Source organism: Ochotona princeps, chromosome 17 (genome assembly GCF_030435755.1).
Source record: "Ochotona princeps isolate mOchPri1 chromosome 17, mOchPri1.hap1, whole genome shotgun sequence".
NCBI classification, from domain to species: Eukaryota; Metazoa; Chordata; class Mammalia; order Lagomorpha; family Ochotonidae; genus Ochotona; species Ochotona princeps.
In genome coordinates this window covers 3,198,626-3,221,852 of record NC_080848.1, presented here as the reverse complement: position 1 = coordinate 3,221,852, position 23,227 = coordinate 3,198,626, and the positions used below count along the sequence as shown (strand labels likewise).

The 23,227-nt window shown below is 56.7% G+C and overlaps 1 protein-coding gene across 2 annotated transcripts in view; it reads right to left on the bottom strand.

Moving 5' to 3' along the window:
* Positions 1-23,227, bottom strand: part of RNF157 (ring finger protein 157) — a 63,191-nt gene that overhangs the window by 2,483 nt on the left and 37,481 nt on the right. For both annotated transcript variants that reach the window (XM_058676562.1, XM_058676564.1), the window contains 16 exons: positions 17,194-17,282; positions 14,950-15,096; positions 14,462-14,579; positions 14,013-14,079; positions 13,512-13,555; positions 12,737-12,784; positions 11,175-11,246; positions 10,561-10,720; positions 10,313-10,425; positions 7,731-7,969; positions 7,023-7,131; positions 5,742-5,859; positions 5,263-5,435; positions 4,000-4,065; positions 3,471-3,519; positions 1,992-2,102 (listed from right to left, as the gene is read on the bottom strand). In XM_058676562.1, coding sequence (XP_058532545.1) covers positions 1,992-2,102; positions 3,471-3,519; positions 4,000-4,065; positions 5,263-5,435; positions 5,742-5,859; positions 7,023-7,131; positions 7,731-7,969; positions 10,313-10,425; positions 10,561-10,720; positions 11,175-11,246; positions 12,737-12,784; positions 13,512-13,555; positions 14,013-14,079; positions 14,462-14,579; positions 14,950-15,096; positions 17,194-17,282 — 1,723 coding nt within the window. The remainder of the gene's footprint in view (positions 1-1,991; positions 2,103-3,470; positions 3,520-3,999; positions 4,066-5,262; positions 5,436-5,741; positions 5,860-7,022; positions 7,132-7,730; positions 7,970-10,312; positions 10,426-10,560; positions 10,721-11,174; positions 11,247-12,736; positions 12,785-13,511; positions 13,556-14,012; positions 14,080-14,461; positions 14,580-14,949; positions 15,097-17,193; positions 17,283-23,227) is intronic.

The window sequence follows — 23,227 nt, the reverse complement described above, 5'->3', positions numbered from 1 at the left end:
CACGTTGCACTCCGTCCCCGAGCATTGCACAGACTCGGCATAGTTGCAGCATCCTGGCTCTCTTGCCACCTTCACCTGTCAGCTTAGACTGTCCCTCTGAGAACTGGCAGAAGCAACCTGCGCGTACGTCACCCAGGGTAGATAAGCAGGAAAGCACCAGTGAAGGCCCAGAAGCTTCCTGGGGGAATGGGCCCTAGGGTGGTGCCCTGTTAGCTCTGGTGAGCAAGGGGAGGGTGGTGAGGAGGGCGTGCCACCAGCTGGGGCTTCTGGTCATGCACACAGGCTAAGTCAGGGAGGCCTCCACGAAGGCAGTGGCCACTGCTTGAGGAGGAGGACAGCTGGGCGGAGGACAGTGACCTCAGGCTGCAGGACAGACGTCTGCACTTACAGCTGAGCAGGGACCAGGGAGAGGCCTGCCCTGGTGGGCACTCATGTCTTTGGCCCCACATTTTGTTGCCAAGGTTTTGTGCCCAGCAGGGCTGGGGCAGACAGCCCTGCCCTCCTTGGGGTGCACCGTGGGACCTCTGGCTAGGACATGGGGCACACTAAGCCCCTCTCTGATGGCCGTCCAAGGTTTGTGTGTCCGTGGCTGGCTAAGTTGTGAACCAGCTGACCCCAGAAGCCACCCAAGGGCTGCTTTCTTCCTATTCCTGCTTCCCTCTCCCAATCCTAGAAGTGGAATAAGCAGCCACACCCCAAAGCGAGCCAGGCAGAGGAGGAAGCAGAAGGAACCAGCTCCATTTCCCGCAGCAGCTCTCCCTGCCAAGATAGGGCAGGCGGACCAAGACCCCATCCTCACCGGGCGACACACCCTCCCTTGTCTGAGCAGGAACAAGGACAAACGCGCTCATGGTGCACGTGCCCAGGAATCCTGGCGTGGGTGGGTTGAGCTGACACAGGAAAGCCAGGGTTGGCACAGAGTGAAGATAAACTTGCACACGAAGTTTGGATAACACGAGTTCAAAAAAGAAACAAACCAGACATTCACATTGGGCAGAAGACGTGGAAAACACACGGACAGACAGCAGGAGGAGGAGGGGGCAGGGAGCGAGTACAGCCCTCTGGGGTACATGCCCTCCTGCACCCTTGGGTGGGGACCCATGGAGGAGACTGCAGGCTGGGCCTCGCCGAGGATGGAAGCTTGGCCGCAGAGCCCTCGGAGAGGCCACACAACATGTCTGCCAGTGTCCTTGCCATGAGCCTGGGTGGGGCAGGCATGCAAGGGCCAGGCTGGCACAGCCTGATGGCAAGCGGCACCCCGGGAGGTGGCGGGGTTCGAGGCCGCAGCCCCTTCGCTGAGCGAGTAAAGCACTGGACGCACGCATGATGTGGCTGCTCTGCTGCTGGGTGGGGTTCTGCCCATTGGGGGAGGGGTGGAGGGAACTTGAACGGCAGGGGGCATGTGGTCCCGGGGCCCATGAGCAGTGCCCAAGTGCCAGGGAGTGCCGGGGTGCCCCAGGGCAGGACTATCCTGGGCTCAGTTGAGCATCAGGAGACAGAGCAGGTGCCGGAGGAACAAGCCTGGTCTAGGTTAGGCTGCAGGGAGCCGTGTCACCCTGGCCTGTCACCTCCACTCTGAACCCTGTGTCTAGGACACTTGACGCAACTTACTCTGTGGGACCACATGGGACCCTCGGCTCTCAGGGAGACCAAAGTTTGAACAGCTAAGGCCTCTGTGAGGAGACAGCGCTTGCTTAACTCCCTATCCAGGCCACCTGATAGCAGGGCAAGTTCCCCGCCCAGCAGCAGAACAGGGAAGGCAAGGTGCAAGCTTTTCCTTTCTCTCTATCCCAGTGCCCTCACAGTAAGGGGTCACTCCTGGCCAAGAGTTGACTGCAGTGACGCAGGGCTCCAGTCTGCACATCTGGGCTCACCGTGGGCCTCCTTGTGAGATCCAAAGAGCAGGAGACGGTATAGCTGGTTGAGCAGGACAGGGGGCCGTGCAGGGGGCTGTCTCCCACCTAGCCTGAGTCCGGCATTTGGCCACTCACCGGGTACGCAGACCTCAGAGCACAGCGAATTGTCCAGTGCTTTCTCGCTGGCGATGTCACAGTCATTGTTATTGTCACACTCCATACCTAGAAATGCACACGTCCTCTGGCCTGCAACGGAGTTGAGGCGGTCAGTGAGGGGCAGGCTGTGTTTTTTTTTTTTTTTTCTCTGCTTTGCTGTCCTCAAAATAAAAATCTTAAGGATGGAGACAAAAAAAAAAAAGCAAATAGTATGTAGAAAAAAAAGACAATAATTAAGTGTTGAGGGGGGGAAGAGTAGACAGGAAAGGAAGAAAATGGGGGTGCCTGGGTGGGGTTCTGCCGTCCTGCCCTGGCCTTGCCGAGCCCGCTGCTGCCTAACCAGACTAATTGCTGTGGAGGGAGGGCCTTGCACACAGGCTGCCCAAGGCCACGCCAGAGGGTCACTGGTCCCAGGGCCAGCAGACGCTGGAGAGCCAGGGGCTGCCACTGCATGTGCCTGCCACGGTCTGGGGATGCGCTGATGCAGCGTGACTACAGGGCTCTATGGGGTGACAAACACACAACGGACAGCTCTGAGAGCCACAGTTTTGTGTATCATGTCAGAATGACCACATCCAGAAAATTGTGACTTTCTTAGGAGTTCTGAGTTACTACTTGGAGTGAGTTTTACGTGATGGCCCAGAAACCTGCAGACACCTTAGACGGCAGGGGCTCAGTCTGGATGTGGCTTTGGTCCTTGGTGGAACATGGGGGAGAGAGCCAGTCATGGAAGTCAAGTGTATCCCAGCGGCTGCCTGTGCTTCCAGGAAGCAAATGTTCAGGAACCATCGGCATGGGCACCTCTGGAGCCTTGGGCTCTGCTGTCAGCTGTGCTGGGCGACACCCTAGGCCCTGGGACTGCCCTCTCCTTTAGACACCTCCAGCAGGCACGAGCCACACACACACTCCTGGTCCTCCCCAAGCCACAGCCAGTGCTAAAGCAGAAGCCATCAGGATAGCATTGGTGGGCGGTTCAGGGCCCAGGCCTGGTGTTCGTGCAGATCAGTGGGAATCTGGCTCCTGGGGCTGCGGGGTCCACCTCCCAGGTGCTGCTTCTGCAGCCCTGTCTTCCTCCTGTTCCTTCACCCTGTGGGCCCTCCCCCTCTTCTAGCTATAGGACACAACATGCCTCTCGTGGAACCTGGAACCAAGGCCTGAATCATGGAGAAAGGTGGCCAAGCCACGGGGGAGTCCTGCACCCTGGCTCCTGAGGCTCCTCCCTCCCAGCCACTTCCCGTCTAAACCAATGCGCAAGGCAGAATGCCAGGGCCCTGCTGAGGCATGCTGTGGGAGGCGGGTGAGGACCCCAGCAAGTGGCAGACAGCATAAGGTTGGTCCCCTCAGCACCATCCGCACTCTGACACTACTGGCCAGACGTGAGAGCAGCAGGGTCATGTCCACTGCTATCCCCTCCAGCCCCTCGCTGCCCTTAAAGAAGCAAGCACGGGGATCTTTTACCATCTTCCTGCACAGGCGAGTTGTCCTCTTCCTCCATGACATCGTTTCCCTAGGACACAAGGAGAGTGTGCGAGTCTATAAAGCAGCATGAGTGAGTCTGCCATGACCCAGTGGTGTCCGGAGCACCAGCATCCCCATCTGTAGCCTGAGACACTGCCTGCCCCTGCACAGGGCCCCAGAGGACTGCTGGGAGCCACACCCTCAGTCCTGACTGTGTCCAGGGCCAAGGACACCTGTGGCCCCTTTGCAGCCTCGGTGCTCACTGGTGACCCATGGGTATCACTCAAGGGCTGGTCTGGCACAAAAAGTTCCCTCCTGACCTCATTATACTCAGATCACCCTGACTCGTGTCCTGCTCGGTGGACAGTCCGCAGCCAGAGTGTGGGTCCCCGTGTTCTACCCACAGCCTGATCCACTGATCCAGGAAGGCATCTTGAGCACCCCCTCCCCTGCCTCTATGGGCATCCCAGCCAACACTGGCAAGGTCCTCTGGTGGTGGCAGGGGTGTCTGCTGTCTGCTGTCAGTCACCTCTGCATCTTGCTCTCCTGCTGGGAGGCCGGCAAAGTTGCTCTCTGGAGATTCTGCTGGTAGCCCCTGCAAAAGAGCGCCAAAGCCCAAGGGCACAGTTACCACAGCAGCACAGCTGTTCTAGGGCAGTTACCACAGGAGCACAGTCACCACAGGAGCACAGCTGTTCTCAGGGCAGTCACCACAGGAGCACAGCTGTTCTCAGGGCAGTCACCACAGGAGCACAGCTGTTCTCAGGGCAGTCACCACAGGAGCACAGCTGTTCTCAGGGCAGTCACCACAGGAGCACAGCTGTTCTCAGGGCAGTCACCACAGGAGCACAGCTGTTCTCAGGGCAGTCACCACAGGAGCACAGCTGTTCTCAGGGCAGTCACCACAGGAGCACAGCTGTTCTCAGGGCAGTCACCACAGGAGCACAGCTGTTCTCAGGGCAGTCACCACAGGAGCACAGCTGTTCTCAGGGCAGTCACCACAGGAGCACAGCTGTTCTCAGGGCAGTCACGACAGGAGCACAGCTGTTCTCAGGGCAGTCACCATAGGAGCACAGCTGTTCTCAGGGCAGTCACCATAGGAGCACAGCTGTTCTCAGGGCAGTTACCATAGGAGCACAGCTGTTCTCAGGGCAGTTACCATAGGAGCACAGCTGTTCTCAGGGCAGTTACCATAGGAGCACAGTTACCATAGGAGCACAGTTACCACAGGAGCACAGCTGTCCTGGGGCAGTCACCACAGGAGCACAGCTGTTCTCAGGGCAGTTACCATAGGAGCACAGCTGTTCTCAGGGCAGTTACCACAGGAGCACAGTCACCACAGGAGCACAGCTGTCCTGGGGCAGTCACCACAGGAGCACAGCTGTCCTGGGGCAGTCACCACAGGAGCACAGCTGTTCTCAGGGCAGTTACCATAGGAGCACAGCTGTTCTCAGGGCAGTCACCACAGGAGCACAGCTGTTCTCAGGGCAGTCACCACAGGAGCACAGCTGTTCTCGGGGCAATTACCACAGGAGCACAGCTGTTCTGGGGCAGTCACCACAGGAGCACTGTATAGGCTCCATTAAGCTCTTGGTGACAAACCCTAACCTGAATCTTCTTTGGCACAGGCTCAATGCCAGAAAGTCCCACTGCAGGGGACACCAGGCCCTCAGCTCTCCTAAGGAGCAACGGGGGCTCCGCAGCCTCCCACAGTTGCTTTCCTAACCTACTTCGGACAAGCGAACATATGAGGTCCAGGGAAGCCAGCCTGAGTCGCGAGTTCCTCCCTTACCTCTCCTTCGTCCGACGGGGCCCTGCTGGCACTCCGTGGGGACGGGGCTGCCTCTCCCTCCTCTTCTGTGCCAGGGGCAATGTAGGAGCCGGACATGGAAGAGACCGTATCCGTGCTGATCTGGGAGGATGCCATGGACATGACTGACTGGGCCAGGCTGCTGCTGGCGGGATCTTTGGAGAAGCAGACATGGTCAGGAAGCACACCCGGTACCAAGGCAACGCAGCAGGCTCATCTCACCACCTCTCTCTGCCCAAGGATCCCAACAGCCTGCTCTTTCAGACTTCAGAAGCTAGAATTCGGCCTCGGACTCCAGGGATTTTCTGTTCTCGGTCACAACTAACAGAACCTCATGGAGGCAGGACTGGAACGGAAGGACAAGTCTGCCCAGCTCCCAGGAGGATGGCAGTGCCCCTGCCCCATGGGCATCTCAGGGGCACTGCGAGGTTGTGACATGCACGATCCCATCCCTCATATACCTTCCGGGGAGGAAAGGGTGGAAGAAAGCGGTGTCCCTGTGCAGGACGACTGGTCAATGGCTCCCGAGGACGAAAGCGTGAGATTCTCACTTTCTGGGGTCATGCCACATTCCTGGGGCTGGAGGGCACACGGGGCACAGGGAGGAAGCACCTGTCAGGACGCTGGGAGGGACAAGAGCCCGTCCTCAGGCACCGGCTCCAGCCCTCTGAGGCCTGTGTGCCTGCCACAGGGGGAGGGGCAAGCTTCACTCAGCACCTCCAGCCTGAGACATGGCAACTGCTGGGGCCAGACAAAGACCAAGGCTCAGGTGACACAGGTTGCTCAGCAGCTGGGACGCGGGGACATCCCAGGCGTCCCCAGGATGACAAACAGCTTTCACTCAGAAGGAAACCAAGACAAGCACAGCAGGGGCCTCCCGTGGACCCGCCTCCTGCTCCCATGCACACCCACCTGATCCCAGTGCACCTGGCTTGCCGTCAGTCCCTGGGCAAAGGTGTGGCTGTGCTGCGACCCCACGGCCTGCTCCTGGACTCCTCACCCACTCCTGTCTTGGTCCAGGCACTTCCTCTCGCCTTTCCTGGCTGACCCAGCCCACCTGCCTCTCAGGGGCGCCCTGACATTAGCTCTGGCCCCTCCCCACTCTCTACCTGCACCCTTCTCCCTCTGTCCTCTTCTATCTAAAATGTTGCAAGACCTGGCCCAAGGGCTGCCCCTTCAGGGCACGTTCTGACTCTCCTGCTTCCTGGGGTGGTCAGTATTTCCACTGCAGCCCTCCGTGTCCCGGTTAAGCCCCATCAGTCCTTCGTGTGCTCATCAGACCAGACAAGCACAGATCCATGGCAAGAGACCATGCATGGGGCTGCCCACTGAGGGCTAAGCCCCTGATCACTGGGACCATTCAGTCACGCCCAAGAGTGCCCAGTCCAGCTCCTTGCCAGAATGGGGGACAACAGACGGCTGTGGGGATGCGTAGGGTAAAACATTCCAGTCTTCCTCCGTCGACCACACTGGCCTCCTGCACACCTGTGCTTCCTCAGGCCCCTGGGCAGTTTGCTCTCCCCTCCCTTTCGGGGGTGTCCACCCAACGCCCACCCAACCAGCCAGAGCACAGTCCCTCGTGCCCTGTCTGCATCTCAGAGGACAGGCGTGCGGGGAACATGCCTTTGTGGGCTCTGCAGGTGCCAGGTGAAGGTGTGGGAGTGGATAGAGACGGAGCGGCAGGCGGGCAGCAGGGCAGACCAGGGGGCCGGCAGCCAGGCAGGGGAAAGAGGGCAAATCACCTCTCGCAGGTATGGCGCCAAGGGTCTTGGCGAGAGCTGTGTGTCTGACTCGCTGCAGGAGCGCTCGTCTTCCTCCTCATGCAGCACAGAGGAATTCTGGGAGACGGATCTGTCCGTGCACAGGGGACACAGCTGCACCCAGCTTCTGTGTGCAGCATGCTCCCCGGGCTCTGCTGTGGTACACTTCCTGGGACGCGCAGCCTTTGAAGGAACTGAACAAGAAACCTGAACCCTGAGACCACGTCACGAGGGGACAGGGCCCCTCCTGGGGTCAGCAAGGCTAGGCCTTGCCCAGGCCCTGCTGTGATTCAGGCCTGAGCTTGGGGACACTCCTGGACACTTTCATGACCCAGTGCTGCTATCAGTAAAACACCTTCCTTCAGTTGGCCGCTGACAGCTCGTCATGATCTGGGCCTTGTTAGAGAGCAGGGAGCTCCCAGAGCACCTGGGGGGCTGTGTGGTCCTGTCCCGGCCACTGTGCCCCTCTGGGCTGGATCTCCTAGGTACCCGCATCTACTGTCCACCTGCTCTCCTGGTCCCTGCCACCCCACACTGGGTTCCCCTTAGACCTCTGTGAGCTGAGGCAGCTCTGCAACAGTGCTGAGGGCCTCCCCATGATGGTGGGGGGGCCCCAGGACCCCAGGATGTGTGAGACCCTGAGGAGCCCCGAGGGCCCCAAGGCAGCTCCGCGAGGCGCCAGTGACTCACTTGGAGAGACTCCTCTTGAGCTTGAGGGCTTGACTGCTGCTGTCAGACAGGCGGTTGAGGGGGGCCAGCGTCCTGACGGGGGGCAGGTGGCCATCGCTGCCGTAGGAGGGCAGCATGCCTGAGAGGTGGCCATCTCCGAGCACGTGCAGCGGGGGCACGGCTGGTGACGGGGTGAGGGGCCCGTTGAGCGCCTCCAGAAGGGACACCACTTCGTAGCCTGGTGGGATGTGCTCGGAGGACTGGGGGAGCCAGAAGACAGTGCAGAGTGAGGTGGGCACCTCTGGCTCTGCAGTTACTAGACACTTGCTTTTATATCTGGGAAGGGATCTGGTGGGAAAAGTTTCTATAACCAGAGGCCCAGGAAGGAAAAGTGCCAGGGAGCCTGGACACAGCCTAAAGGCGAACTTGGTCTGCACCACGGTTGCGTTCTTTTGATCATAATAAAGATATTCATAGTGGGAAATTTGGAAAACCCTTGAAGCAGCTGTAAGGGGAAGCAAACCCAGCTCCCATCGCTCGAAGGCACTTGTGCTGGCCTTCCAGGGTATCCTCTACCAATACTTCTCTGTACTGTTCACATGGTATGACACAATTATTAAAAATAAAAACGTTTGTTTGGAAGGCAGAGTGACACAGAGGGAGGCACAAAGAGGTCTGCCATCTGCTGGTCCATTCCCCAAATGGCTGCAACGACCGCAGCAGGCCACTGGCACTGCGGTTTAGCAGGTAAGGCCGACAACCTGCAGTACCAACCTCCCAGTTCTGATCTGGCTGCTTGCTAACGGCCTGGGAAAAGCAGCCCAGTGCCTGGGCCCTGCATCCACATGGGAGACCTGGAAGGAAGCACCTGACTTCAGTCTGCTCTAGCCCTGGCTGTTAGGGTCAAACACATGAATACATAAATCTTTCTTTTTCCATCTGGGCTGCCCACGTGGGTGGCAGGGGCCCAAGTACTTGGGCCATCTTCTGTTGTCCTCCCAGGCACATCAGCAGGGAGTTGGACAGAAGCAAAACTGTCAGAACTCCAACTGGTGAGCCGATACGGGATGCTGCCGTTCATGTGACGGCTGTCACAACGCTGACCCCTAGAAGTGACACTTTTCTATTGGCGTACTTCACTGAATATAAACATTTCTGAACTTCTTCCTGTTACCTGCTTTTCAGGGACACTCCAGGCCCCTGGTACACCATGGGTGCTGGCCGTTGAGCTGTGTCTGACACAGTCTCCTGGAAACACGTCTTGTTGAACGGCTTTCTTAAAGTGCAATTATGTACTTATAGTCATTTGAAAGGCAGAGAACAGAGAGAGTGCAGGTGATATCCCCAGATGCCGGCAGTAGCCAGAGCTGGGCCAAGCCGCAGGCAGGGGCCTGGAATCACTTGTGTCCCACGTGGATGGATCCGGGGACTTGAGAACGTGAGCCATCACCTGCTGCCTCCTGGGGTGCTCGGCAGCAGGAAGTGGACTCTGGGGTAGGTGCCGGCACCCTGAGCAGCAGTTCAGCCTGCTGCACTGCAGCACTTGGCCTTCGACAAATGGCTCTGTCCCTAAGTCTATGCCCATGTGGACTCTGAGACCCTGTTGATGCTGCCCCTTCTAGTCACTTCCTACAGGTACCACGGAACGAACACCTGTGGTGACGGGGTCTGAAGGGCAGAGGACAGCATCTAACTCGCATTTGCATAAGCCTGATTTTAATGTGGCTGTGTTTCCTCTGTGAGACCTTTTTGTTTCTGCCTTCGTGTCTTTATTGCTTTATCTTGTGAGCTGAGGCAAAAGCCAGAGCCTGTGCTCTGCCATGCAAACATTGTGCATTTTCTTCTTTGAATAAACTTCTAGTTTGCTGATGAATTCTGGCTTCTTTTCGCATCTAGGATGTGCTAAACTTTATGTGTTCATATCTATAGAATTCTTTTCTTTTTTGTATTTTTCCACAGCTTGAAGCTTAGAGGGTCCTCAGTAGTCCAAAGTCAACTCAACAACCTCTAGAAATGTGCTGTAGGTTTCTGCTGTTTGGTTTGGTCTGCTCTGCTTGTAACAAAGTTATGCTCCCTGGGATGGACTGTTAGCTGCTATGGAGTGAAATGCAAACCGGAGTCTTCCTCCCTCAATGCTGACTTGCCCTGCACTGCCCCTGGTCGAGGAGTGACTCTCTATCACAGGCAGGTTCATCTGCCCAGTCCCAGATCTCACCCTAATCCTATCACATACCATATGCAATGAGGTCAACTGCTTTGCAGGCTCAGCTCCTGGCCACAGAGGTCCTGAAGTGGGACAGAGGAAAAGTGGCCTCCCACTCAAATGGGAAATTGTATTCTGATCCCAAACAACACTCTCCTAGTCTCTGTCCAAGCAAGTTACTGAGGCGAAGCCCTGGGAAAGATGAGCTGCTCCCCAACTCCCAGAGAGGAACTGGGAGGTCTCAGCGAGCAGGACATCAGGTGACAGCTGGCGGCCCTGGCACATGCTGGCCCACCACCCACCGTCCATCATGTCAAGAGAAAGGAAAGAAGAAAACAGCCTTGAGGGATACGACAGTGCACCTGCTGGGGAGGGAGGGCAGCTCCCGTGTCCTGCTTACCGAATGCTCCTCCGAGTCGGATGTCTGGGCTGAGATGATGGGGTTGAAGCTGGCTGGGGACAGGGGGCCCAGTTTTTTCCTCATGGCTCGGATCTGAAGCAGTGCCCGGAAGGCTGTGAGGAAGAGGAGGGGCTGTGAGGGCACCCTGTTGCAACACAAACACTCACAGCAAACCCGGTGTCCTCAGGGTCTGCTGTCTTGCAGAACGCGACCCCCTCTGCCCCCCAGCCCTGCATGGGCTCGCATACGCAGGCGGCAGATGGGGCAGTTGTTGGCCTGGTAGCGCAGCGTGTCTGCACAGGTGTTGCACAGGCAGAGGTGGCGGCACGGCAGGATCAAGGTGTCCCGGACGTCCGACAGGCACACCACGCACTCGGCACTGTTGTCGCTCACTTCGTCCTCGGCCACCTGGCGGGGAGATACAAAACCTTCAGCTTCCGGTACTGGGTGCCCAGGGTGGCCTGCCTGTAGAGCTGTGTAAGTGCCCAGGCTCCCAGAGCATCCTTGCCCTCAGGCCACCCACAGCGACCCTGGGAGCTGGTCACCTGAAGGGCGACAGCCCTGGCTCACAGTTGGGTCTCTGACCTCTAGCTGAGGCACCTGGGAGAACAGAGGTGGAGGCGAAAAGATGGAGGTGAAAAGGTAACATCTCCTCCACCCCCGAAGGGCGCAGAGCTGAGGGCCCCAGGACAAACCCACCTACAGCCTCTTCTGCCACCTCCAGGGTGATGTAACCATTGGGAATGAGGCACAGAAAACACTCTCCAGGGATTCCAGAACTTGGCCTCAGATTCATGGATCCCGGCTTCCTGGGAGACGCTCTCCCTCTGCCACCTGGGAAGCGCCTGCGGGGAACGCGTACCTTGGAATCCTGAGTGTTGTACTTGTTCTCGATCCCATAGATCTCCTGGAGGAGGTAGCTGACCCCGTCTACCTAGGGGCAGACAAGGGGCAGGGTCAAGTACAGGCAGAGAGCTGCCCCTGCCCAGGGCTGATTCACCACAGGCAAAATCAAGGGCCAGATGGGCCAAGGATGCCTGTGTTTACAGAGGCTTCCTCCTGGAGGTGTTCAGTTCACCCACAGGTCAGCCCCAAGGGAACAGTGTGCTTCATGGATGCAGCAGCTGTGCCGGCCCCTGCCAGCAACAATCAGGAAAGACACTGTGAGCCCTCACAGGGTCCTGGCTGAAACGCCCAGCCCCAGCCTGCCTGGGCCATGCCTGCTTCCCTGGGCTCCTGCAGTCCCACAGGCTGGCTGGCTGCTGGGCTCAGGTTGGCCTCAGGAGCACCTGCGAAGACCTGACGTTCTCACTGATGCAAGAGTTCGGTCCCCAAGCCTTCTGTGGATGGTGCTGAGGTGGGAAAGTTAATCCAATGTTGACATATTGGGGGAGGGCCGTTGGGAATTGAGGTGACTCGACTGGCTAGCTAGGTTGGCCCCCTGACACTGAACCTGGTGGACCTATCAGAATGAAGGCAGAGGCAGGCTGAGATATACCCACTGGGTATATCTCACGCAGCCCAGATGGGTGGGCTCCTTCCAGAACTGTGAGTCCCAACAAGCCGTTGTTTCTGTAAGTTAGGCTGCCTTGGGTACTTGGCTATAGTACCAGAGAGCTGACCAACAGGACTCCAGCTTTCACCCTGCCTGGCCTTCTTCCCCAGGAGGCAGCTTGCCAAAGGCCTGGCTGCCCAGGGAGCGCCTTAGGGTCAGGATTGCCAAGGCCTGGCTGCTCAGGGAACACCTTGGGGTCAGGATCCATTGGCCGCATCCTCTGCTTCTCCAAGAACTCACTTTAACACAGCAAGTGTACAGGGATGAATGTTACAGATTAATTTATACTAAGGCTATCCTGCCCTCAATGAGAAAGGGGCAAATGTTTTGTTTGGTGAATAAAGCAGAATTCCAGGTTTTTCTGCCTCCTGCCCCTGGTCCTACACCCTCCGTGTAAGGCCGCGGGCACCTCTCCCCCCACCGGGTGACGTCCCCACTATGTCTGCTAGGGTAGGAGGGAAAGTGACGCCTGGCAGAGGACCTTGCTGACAGTTCTGGAAGGGGGCAGAAGCCAGCACACTTTGCATTTTAGTAAAGGGAATGCGGTGGGGGACATGCCAAGCCATGACCCTCAGTTAACCCTTCATCGGACTTGAAGTGTTCTCGCCCTGACATTTTCACTGAGGAGGCTCCTCCCTGCACCTCAGCTCAGGCAATGGGTCTGGTCCCACGTCTCAGCCCTTTGTGTGATTCGTGCAGGTGACGGCTACTCCGGCCTTGGCAACTCAGGAGCATCACCAACATCACAAACCCAGCCACCCAGCCTGTGTCTCACACACACACACACACACACACACACACACACACAACCACGGCTTGCTTGCCAGAGAAGAGAATGTGGGGTGGCCCGGAGTGCCCCTGGTACTTACCACTTGTTTCTGTTTGAGGGGCTTCACACAGAATGTTCCATCTGTGTGCTGAAATGAAAGCAGCAACGATTACAGATGCAGGGGTGCCACTGTGCCCTTGGACGCTCACGTGCTGGGATCGGCGCTGAATGCCTTACACCAGTCCGGGCCGACACCTGCTTTGCTCTTGAGAAATCCTTGCTACATTAGGCAATGCCCTACTGTTGTTTTTATTAGTTATTTGAAAGGCAAAAAGGAGAGAGACAGATCTTCTCTGTATTTATTTTCATTTTGTGTTTGACAGAGAAGCAAAGAGAGGACAGAGAGAGATCTTTCATTCCACTTGCTAGCTCATTCCCCAAACACATACAATGGCCAGGGCTGAGCCAGTCTGAAGTTAGGCACTTGGATCTCAAATCTGGGTCCCCCGTGTGGTTGACAAGGGCCTAGTCACTTGGCCACCATCTTCTGGGCCCAGAATGCACATCAGCAGGAAGCCACATGGGAAGCAGAGCAGCTGGGATGAGGGCCAGGCCCTCTGACCCGAGGCATGCATCTCTAGGCAGTGCTAACCACAGTGCACAACACGCACCCTGCTCTGCCCACATCTCAAGGAGGCAGGCGGAGGCCTCAGGAGCTGAAGGTCGTGTAGACCCAAGGGGAACCAAGTATTGCTCTGCATGATGAGGCCTGGCGTGCCAGCTCTGCCCTGCTGAGCCCAGGGAGCCAGCAGACAAAGGTGATCAGAGCCGTGCGTGAGAAAAGGGCCAGAGCAGGGTCCAGTGGCATTGCTTACCTTTTCAAAAGTGCCCAGCAATACATGGCAATGGCCAAAGTACTCTGAAAGAAACAAAGCACCTGGTAAAGCAGGCCTGAGCACTTCACCGTCAGAGCCCACTGCCCTCCCAGTACCCTGCTCTCTGGCCAGTGCAGGACAGTGGTCGTTGCCTTGTAGCCCGACCCTTGGCACAGCAGCCCGTTGCCCTCCCAGTACCCTGCTCTCTGGCCAGTGCAGGACAGTGGTCGTTGCCTTGTAGCCCGACCCTTGGCACAGCAGCCCGTTGCCCTCCCAGTACCCTGCTCTCTGGCCAGTGCAGGACAGTGGTCGTTGCCTTGTAGCCCGACCCTTGGCACAGCAGCCCGTTGCCCTCCCAGTACCCTGCTCTCTGGCCAGTGCAGGACAGTGGTCGTTGCCTTATAGCCTGGCCCTCAGCACAGGAGGCCACAAGGGGAGTTCGTGGAGGGGAGTCATGCTTGGGAGGCGCTGAAGCACAGATGCCAAGCAAAGGGAGCCTACCATCTCCTTCATCCACCACGGCGTGCACCACTAACGGGTAAACCTCACGGTCCAGGTCGAAGCCGAGCTGCAGGGAAGGAGCAGGGCTTAGCACCTGGAGACAGCACCACGAGGGGCGCAGCAGGGAGTGAGGTGAGGTAGGGGGCAAGTGTGAGCCTCCACCTTGCGCCTCATTCAGCCACCTGGCAGAGACCCAGAGCTGAACCTTGCAGACATAAGGCCCTTTAACCTGTGAGTTCTTTGCTTTAAATTTGTCTTGAAGTATCCAAGGTAAATGTGTGAACTAGGCTAGGCCTATCTGTGATGGGAAATAAGTACAACTTTCAGAGGCAGGAGGTTGCGGGGTGGGTTGGTAAGCATGGCCCGGACAGTTCCCGCCACCAGCTGCATCCCTTGGGCTTCCCAGCCCTTCTGGGTCTACATGAGGGGTCTCCACGGGGACGGCTCACCTCCTCCTCAGCCCACTCGGAGGGGTCCACGGTATGGGAGGGCAGGCAGAACTGCTGGCACACACCCCGCTTGTAGTGCACCGTCTCTGACTGCAGGCTGCTGTCTTTGGGGATGTAGCTGTTGAGACACGTAGGGAGGAGGACGGGGTGGTGGGGCAGGGGACGGAGAGGTGGAGGATGGCACAGGCCCAGAGGGACAGGGGCCTCCGTCCACTCGCCTCGTGCCTGCTCTGCTACCAGCAGGCTCCAGCACTGCACAGGGAGGCCACCTGCCTGTTCTACTGCCCTTGCTCCAGCCAGGGAATGCTGGGAAACTCATCCACATGCCCACAAGAGCAGCAGGACAGCCCAAAAACAGTACTGCTGTGGGACTCTGCACCAGGAGGCGTGGCTGGCATGGGCTCAGGTGGCACCAGGAGAGGGCACCTGCCTTGGCCCTGGACCTGCCTTCCCCCGGGGGAGCAGCTCACCTGGTCTCTCGCTCTCACCTGGCAATGCCGCTCTGGAACTCCTCGGTGGCCTGGTAATAGATGGTGATGGCCACCCGGGCGTCTGTGTCGAAGGTGAACTCGACGTTGTAGTGGACCTTGGCCTTGCTGGCCTCGTCCCCGGGGCTCTTTACCTCCTCTGCACACCTAGATGGCCAGAGGTGACACTCAGTACCGTGGGCGGAGCGCTGGCGCCCGAGCTTGCGCTTTCCCTCCTAATCACATCACAACTCCCTGCTGGTTCCTCCGTGCCCAGGACCATGACCGCCTGCAGTCACCACAGAGCACTCTGTCTCCATGGTACTCAGGTGGGATATTTGCCAGGCTGAGCTTTTATTTGAATCAAAGCTGTGAACTGCACATCCTTCCATATGTCAGAGGGCACAGCAGGCCTGGCTTCTCCCCTGGGCACACGGGCACTCACTTCTAAATAACCCCTCCGAGGCACTGCTGCCTCCCCACTGTGGGAGGACAGCTTCTTCCTGTGCCACCTGTCCCCTCCCCCAGTGAGCTGCACCACAACATCCTTAGCCCTGTACTCTGGCATCTGGATAATTCACACACAGCATTCACCAGGTAGTTGGGGTGGGGGTCGGGGGGTACAAGGAGACCTGCAATTTTTCTTTCCCTGCAGGCATTTTTCTTGGGCTTCTCTTACTTGTTTAGCCTTCTACGCACTGCCCTCACAGAGTCCCACGAAGGCTGGTGTTGGCTGACTCGGGATGGCAGGACTCAGAAGGTGCACTCACAATGTTTTCCTGAGGATCCCTGGTGGGGATCACTGATGGGGAGGGAGAGCTGCCCCCCAGCCCTGCAGGGGCTCCCTGGGGCAGGCTGTGACTCACACCTGACAGAATGGCTGACCTCAGACTCAAGGTCTCAGATTGGAGACACTGGAGCTCCCCACTTACAGACTCCCCTCTGGCTGAGCCCTCCTTCCTTCTGGGACACTGCAGGCTGCACCTGGGACATGGTGTGCTGTGACCAAGGTGTCCCTTGCCCTGCCTTTCTGTTCCACTCCCGATATTCCAACTCCTCCTCCCACTTTCCCAGCAGCCGGTTGTCTCTGAATCACTGTGTGGCACTGTGTCTGTGACATGAACGTGCCCTGGGGTATTGGCCAGTTTTCTTCCTATGGTCCCGTTTCCAGTGACTCGCTGTCTCTCTTGCTGACTTGTTCTGGCACAGTCTTCTGTATCATGGGTCTCTGGCTGGGAGCTCTTGTCTAAGAAGCTGGAGTTCTAGAACTCGGTACGCATGGCAGGGTCTGGGGGACTTTGTTTCTCCAGAGTGGCATGCAGGTTGGAGGCGGGACCTCACCACGAGACAGTCCGCAGGGTGGAGGTGTGGGCTCTGGCTGCCCTGCCACGAGAGGCCCCAGGAGTGGTTCTCCTGCAGCACCCTCCTTGGCTGCCTCATCCTCTCACCAGGGCGGGGAGAAACACAGCTGGGAAACAGGAGGATTTCCAGGACAAATAAAATGTCAAAAATTGAAAGAGGTAACAGAGCCATGATTCCTTCAAGCGGGGGAGGAAGGCTGCCGATGGCCTGCGGCTCTGGAGGGCGAGAACTTTCCAAAACTGGACAACTCTGTCCATGTGTCTGACACCACTGACCTGTGCACCTTCGACAGGTGGGTGGGGGGAGTTACAGTGCTGACCCCAGTAAAGTCAACTTGCAGAAGGAAACTTGCTGACACACAGAAGAGCCCCGCAGCCACCCTCCTCGTCCACGCAGAGAATTTAGGGTCTTCTGACCCCCCCTCAGAATGATAGTGGTCTCCAGGGCTCGGTCATCCCCACCACAAAGGCAGCCAACCTCGAGGACGAGGTCTGAGCTGCTGGCCCAGGTGCTCTCTGTCCATCTTCAGAGGCGAGTGTGGTGAGGGGTGAAGGAAGCAGGCACAGAGCAAGTGCTCCTGTCCCAAGCACACACAGCTCACATTCACACGGGCTTTCCCTCAACAAGCTCCGAGCCTCCCCTGAGCAGATCTGGAGCTGCTGCTCCCATGGGGCGTGAGGCCCTGGCCCTGGTCTTGGCCACCTGCTGAGAACAACGGGCCCTGGGTGGGACTCCCCTGCGCAGGCTGGGGGCTGCTGCTCCCATGGGACGGAGGAGGCCCCGGTCCCAGGCATCCTGGCCACAGCCGCCTGCTGGGAACAACGGGCCCTGGGTGGGACTCCTCTGCGCAGACAGGGGGCTGCTGCTCCCACGGGGCGGAGGAGGCCTCGGCTCCGGCCTCACCTGACGAGCCTCAGCGTGTCCTTGCGGATGTTGATGAGGCTTCTCAGTGTTTTCACGGGTTCTTGGGGAGGGGGCGCAGCATAGGGGAACTGTCAGAGAAAAGAGAGAAGGTGACATGTGCGGGGGGCCACAGCTGCCCTGGAGGGGGTGGGGGCCCACTTTGCTCCCTGAGGGAGCCCCCTGCCCCAGCCCTGCCCCTGCTTCGAGGGTCAGTGGCAGCATCCATGGCTTTCTCCATTACATAAAGCTCACTGGGGTCAGTGCTTGAGACTTGGGAAACCAGTGCAAGGCAGCACCAATGTTCCCAATGCCCAGGTCATTCACAAAGGCCTCCTGTTGCCCTTGGGCCACTGGGAACATGGTGCCAACCACTTGATATCCTGGAACTTTGGGGGCGGTAAACGGGATATGCATGGAGCACATGGCCTGCACATGAGCAAGAGTAGGGGGTCTGAGGTCGGGGTCTCCACCGCAGGAGCCAAGCCATGTGGAACCCTGCAGGGGACAGCTGACCCTCCCTCGTTCCCCGTTCAGATCTCCGGACTTGGGACTCTGAGTGGAGGCAAATGAGGACAATAAGAAGATCAAGAATGATTTAAAATGTTCCAGGGGTCTCACAAAGCCTTTCAAATTCACAGAGCTCATCGAGGACCTCATGCTCTATGTGGCTTGGCTCAGGAAGAGGCGCCTCATGGAGCTGCTCTGACCTGCTGTGTGGCACAGGTATTCACCAGGGGTGGTCACAGTTAGTGGACGCGACCCACACCGCAGGCAGCGACCCTGGCCCTTGTCACCCATGGGGTCAACACTCGTTTTTGTACAAAATCACAGCTACTTTCTTTCTTCAATTTTTAAAATAATTTTTTAAATTGCAAAATCAGATATATAGAGAGAGGAGAAGAAACAGAGAGGAAGATCTTCCCTCCAATGATTCACTCCCATGACCATAACAGCTGGAGCTGCGCCGATCTGAAGCCAGGAGCCAGGAGCTCTTTCAGGTGCAGGGTCCCAAGGCTTTGGGCCATCCTCGACTGCTTTCCCAGGTCACAAACAGGGAGCTGGATGGGAAGCGGGGCTGCCAGGATTAGAACTGGTACCCATATAGGATCCCAGTGCATTCAAGGCAAGGACTTTCTCCACTAGGCCACTGCACTGGGCTCACAGCTACTTTCACTAATGACAAAGTGCTACATGCTCCAGCAGGAAATACAACATCTACAGAATCGGCTGTGTGTCCCCACTCAGCCATGTCAGGCACCTGCCTGCCCATCAGCTGGCTGTCCACCCCTCTGGGAACTGGTTCAGATGGCACCTATGGCTGCGAGCGCTCACATGCCTGGGAAGGCCTCAGATGGGAGAGTTACGGTTTTGCCCGCAGGTGGACAGCAGGTTCTTTGTGACCTCTGGTTCACTCTTCCCACCCCAACCCGGCTTCCAGGCAGGTTCTTGCCCTGTACCTGCCACGAAGGGGGGCCGGCAGCTCTGCCCCCAAGCTTCGCATGCTTGTCCAGCATTTCTTCAGGACAAGCTCCAAGGAGGGGAATTACTGGATCAAAGAGTAAGTGCCTTTCGGGCCTCTGTTCCGTTCTGCCAGCGGCTCTCCTGGGAGCTGCACCGAGGCTTTGAAGGCGGAGAGCTGCCACCCCACCCCATCCTGGCTGGGATCTGTTCCTCCACCCCCACTCCACTTCCCCAGGCTGTCACACTAAAGGAATTTAAAACAATTTTTAAAAAAGCTTAAGCAAAAAGTAATTAGGCAGCAAAATCCGGCACAAACGTTAGTCTATTCTAAAGCCAAAATAAATGACTTTGGGATTAAATTTTTTTTTTTCTGGAGTAGCAAAGTTAATAATTTTCATTTGTGTGGGAACCTGGGAGTTACAACTCCTACCTCAGTTTACACAAAGGAAGAAGGGTGCCTTCCCTCATTCTTGGCCCTTTCTCGTCCACAGCCCCCACAGAGACGGAAAGAAAAGGAGCAAACCCCGCACTTGGTAACTGTGGTGAGGGGACGGTTACTCAGCTCCCCAGAAGGCACCCTGGAACTGTGGGGAGGTCCATTTGCACCCAAGAAATCACACACACGCGCGGCAGTCAAGATTCAGCGAGTGTCCACGGGACGCTGCGCTGTAGACTGCCCGGGCTCATCATGGTGAGACCCAGATGGAATTTCTGGTCCTCCGTGGCTGCTGTGGCCATGTGTGTGTGTGTGTGCAAGCGCCAGCGGATGGGAGACCTCTCTCTCACTGTGATTTCCAAGGTCACTGTGCTGTTCAATAAAACAGCTAAACAGGTCACAAAACAATCGTGGTGTTGAGAGAGAGACAAGCACACAAAAGGCAAACAGAAAGGAAGCCAGCACTTCAGGCTGAGGATCCTGGAAGGCTGCGTGGAAGAGGTGACACTGACCCTGGACCTGAAAGGACAGACGGGACAGAAGACACAGGGACGCTGGGTCAGAGGGGAACGGAGGAGCTGCCCGGGTCCTGATGTGACCCCATTGTTCTCTTAGCTGCTTAGTCATTTTCCTGTTAGAGGCTCATGATCCCCCAGGCACCACCCAACAATGTTTTATTTGCTCATTCTGCTTTTTAAAGATGTATCTTAGAAGGCAGAGTTTTAAGGGAGAGAGACAGCAAGAGATCTTCCACCCAGTGGTTCGCTCCTTGGCTGCAAAGGGAGGTCTGGGCCAGGAGTCAGGGGCCAGATCTGGGCTTCCCATGTGGGCGCAGGGACCCAAGCACTTGGACTATCCTACACTGCTTTCCCAGGCACATTAGAAAGGAGCTGGATCTGAAGTGGAGTAACCAGGACTCGAACCAGTGCTCACAGCAGATGATAGTGTCACAGACTGAAGCTTAACCCACTGCACCACTACAACAGGCCCACTCATTCTTTTTTCTTGTGTATTTCACGGCTTCACTACAGGCACCATGAAGGAGTTTTATTTAAGCTAGCAGTGTTTTCTTTCAATTTAAAACTAAAGCCTTCATTCATTGCCTAATAGGTAAGAGTGAAATGAAAGCAAGCCCCTACCTTGGGACTGAGGAAGACAAAGTAGGACAGGCTCCGGTCCCTGGCTGCCCCCAAGCCATCATGGCCTTGCCTTGTAGCTCACTCAGCCTCAGGCCTACCATGCTGGGGCAGGTGGCCGGTGATCGTGGGGACCAGGGGAAGGCACACTCCGACTCAAGCAGATGGCCCAGCGAGAGGCAGTGGCTGCTTTTATTTAATTTATTGTCTTTATCTGAAAGGCAGAGCCACAGAGAGATACGCTCCATCTGTTGGCTTACTCTCCAAATGCCCACTGTAGCCAAGGGCAGGCCTGCTGGAAGCCAGAAATCAGCAGAGGCCAGACTTGGTCCCAGGCATTTGGATGCAAGATAAAGCCAAGGTGCGGCCCCCAAGGCTCTGGAAGACACTCAAGCCCCAAGGGCAGGGATGCCTGCTGATTCAGGGCTCCCGGTGGGTTCGTCACACTCGCCAAGCAAACCTCTCTTGGCTCCATCTGCAGGGAACCCAGACCAAACTGGAGTTTGTATCAGGGGCTCTGCTGTGTCTGTACTGAGAACCCTCCAAATCCCAGATGCCAACCTCAAGATGGGAGCGACTCCACCCGGCTCTGCGCAGCATTGGGCACCGTCCCCTTCCCGCTGCCACCCCAGGTCTCCAATGTCCCCTTTTACCTGCGCCTCACAGCCACAATGCGCCACCTGGTGAGCAAAGATGGAGCTGCAAGCTTAGACTCCTGGGCCAGAAGGGGTGTGCAAACTGTGCAAGCCGCGTGTGTGTGCATGAGTGCACCCTATGTTCTGAATTCATCTGCACGCTGATTCCAGATACCTTGTTAAACTACCCCTGTGGCTTCACACACATGGTCACAGCACACATGAGATACAGACTGTATTACTCTGAAAACCAGTGGGTAGTTGCTGTTAGTCTATGAGGCGCATTTACAGGCAAAAATGAATAATTAACCTCTATAAAAGGCTCTTTTTATTTTTAAAAAAGATTTATTTTTATTGCCAAGTCAGATATACACAGAGGAGGAGAGACAGGAAGATCTTCCGTCTGATGATTCACTCCCTAAGTGACCACAACGGCTGGTGTTCCGCCGATCCGAAGCCAGGAGCCAGAAACTTCTTCCAGATCTCCCACGTGGGTGCAGGGTCCCAAGGCTTTGGGCCGTCCTCGACTGTGTTCCCAGGCCACAAGCAGGGAGCTGGTTGGGAAGTGGGGCTGCCAGGATTAGAACTGGCGCCCATATGGGATCCCAGTGCATTCAAGGTGAGGACTTTAGCCGCTAGGCCACGCTGCCAGGCCCAAAGGGCTCTTTATAAAGAAGTGCAGAATTTGCCATCACTTTTACTAGATTCAGACTTGTTCATAAGCACACAGCATAAATGGGGAACCGGCATGACCTCTGTAGCTGTCACACCACTGAGAAGTGTTTCTTCGCTGGTTAGTAAGTGTGTTTTCTCATTCATTCATTCAGAAGGCAGAGTTACAAGGATAACAGACTAGGGAGGGAGGGAAAGAGGCAGTGGGAGAGAGAGAATAAGCATCTTCCATTCGCTGGTTTACTCCCCAGATGTTTGCAAAGGCCAGGGTTCAGTCAGGTCAAAGCCAGGAGCCAGGAGCTTCATCCAGGGCTCCCGTGGGTGCAGGGGCACAGGCTCCTGACCCTCTGCTGCTTTTCCAGGCCATGAGCAGAGAGCTGGTCAGAAGTGAAGCAGCTTGCATACCAACTGGTGCCCATATGGGATGCCAACACTGCAGGCAGAGCCTTAATCTGCTACACAATGGCAGACCTCTCTTTCCTCAAAAAGATGTATTCATTATTTGAAAAGCAGAGTGAGAGAGTAAGAGAGGGAATAAGGGCTGTTCATCTACTGGTTAACTCCCCCAGTGGCCAGCCAGGGCTGTTCCGGGCTGAAGCCAGGAGCTGAGCTCTCTCTGCCAGGTGAGCGGCGGGTACCCAAGCACTTGGGTCATCTTCTGTTTCGCCAGGTGCATTGGCAGGGGTCTGCATCAGCAGTGTTCTAGCCAGTGCTCACGCAGGATGCCAGTATTCCAGGTGGCAGCTTGACCCTCTGGGCCATAACGGCAGCCCCGTGTCTTCTTTTTTTTCTGGCTGCTTTATGTAAGTCATTGTGGTACAGCTTTTCTTCAGTTAATATAAGCCATCCTCACAGTCATTTTTTTAGTTCACACACCCAAGACTTCCTTGGTCAATATCATTAACACTAATGAACAAATAATTTGGCAACTCCAGGAAGAACAGGTACCAAGGTGAAGCACAGAGTATATAAAGTTGGGTCGTGACCGCACTGAGAGGCCGTAGCAGTTCCGTTTGCCTCTTTCACTCTGTTATTCTCTCTGGGGGCTCACTGGCTTGATCTGCTGCTTGTGACGTAGGTGGCTCATACGGGACTGGCTGCTCAAGCCCCAGCCACTCTGCTTCCAACCCAGCTTCCTGCTAACACACCTGGGAACAATGAGAGCTGGCCCATGTGCTTGCGTAGGAACCAGATGGAGTTGCTGGCTCCTGGGGCAGAGCCCAGCCTGAGCGAGGGAGTGTAACCAGCAGGTGAAAGACAGTCTATTCTCTCCCTCTGCTTTTATTTTATTTTGATTGCACAGTCAGAGAGAGAGAGAGAGAGAGAAGAGAGGAGACAGAGAGGAAGATCTGTCCGATGATTCACTCCCTAAGTGACCAAAACGGCTGGAGCTGTGCCAATCTGAAGCCAGGAACCAGGAGCTCTTTCGGGTCTCCCGCCCCCGCCCAATCCCTCTGCTTTTAAAAATATCTACTATGAAGGAACGCCAAGGAAGAACTTTTGACAACAAAGCGTCTGTGACCCATGATGAGGGAGGGTGGCATCACGCAGACACGCAAGGTGACGCTCTGGAGACCCATGGAACGTCCCTCCAACTCTACAGAGTGGGCCCTCTCTCCCACCCTGCTGAGGTGGTCCTTTCTGGCCGGTGTGACTCCCCACAATGCATTCAGGGGCCACCTGTCTTCACGGGT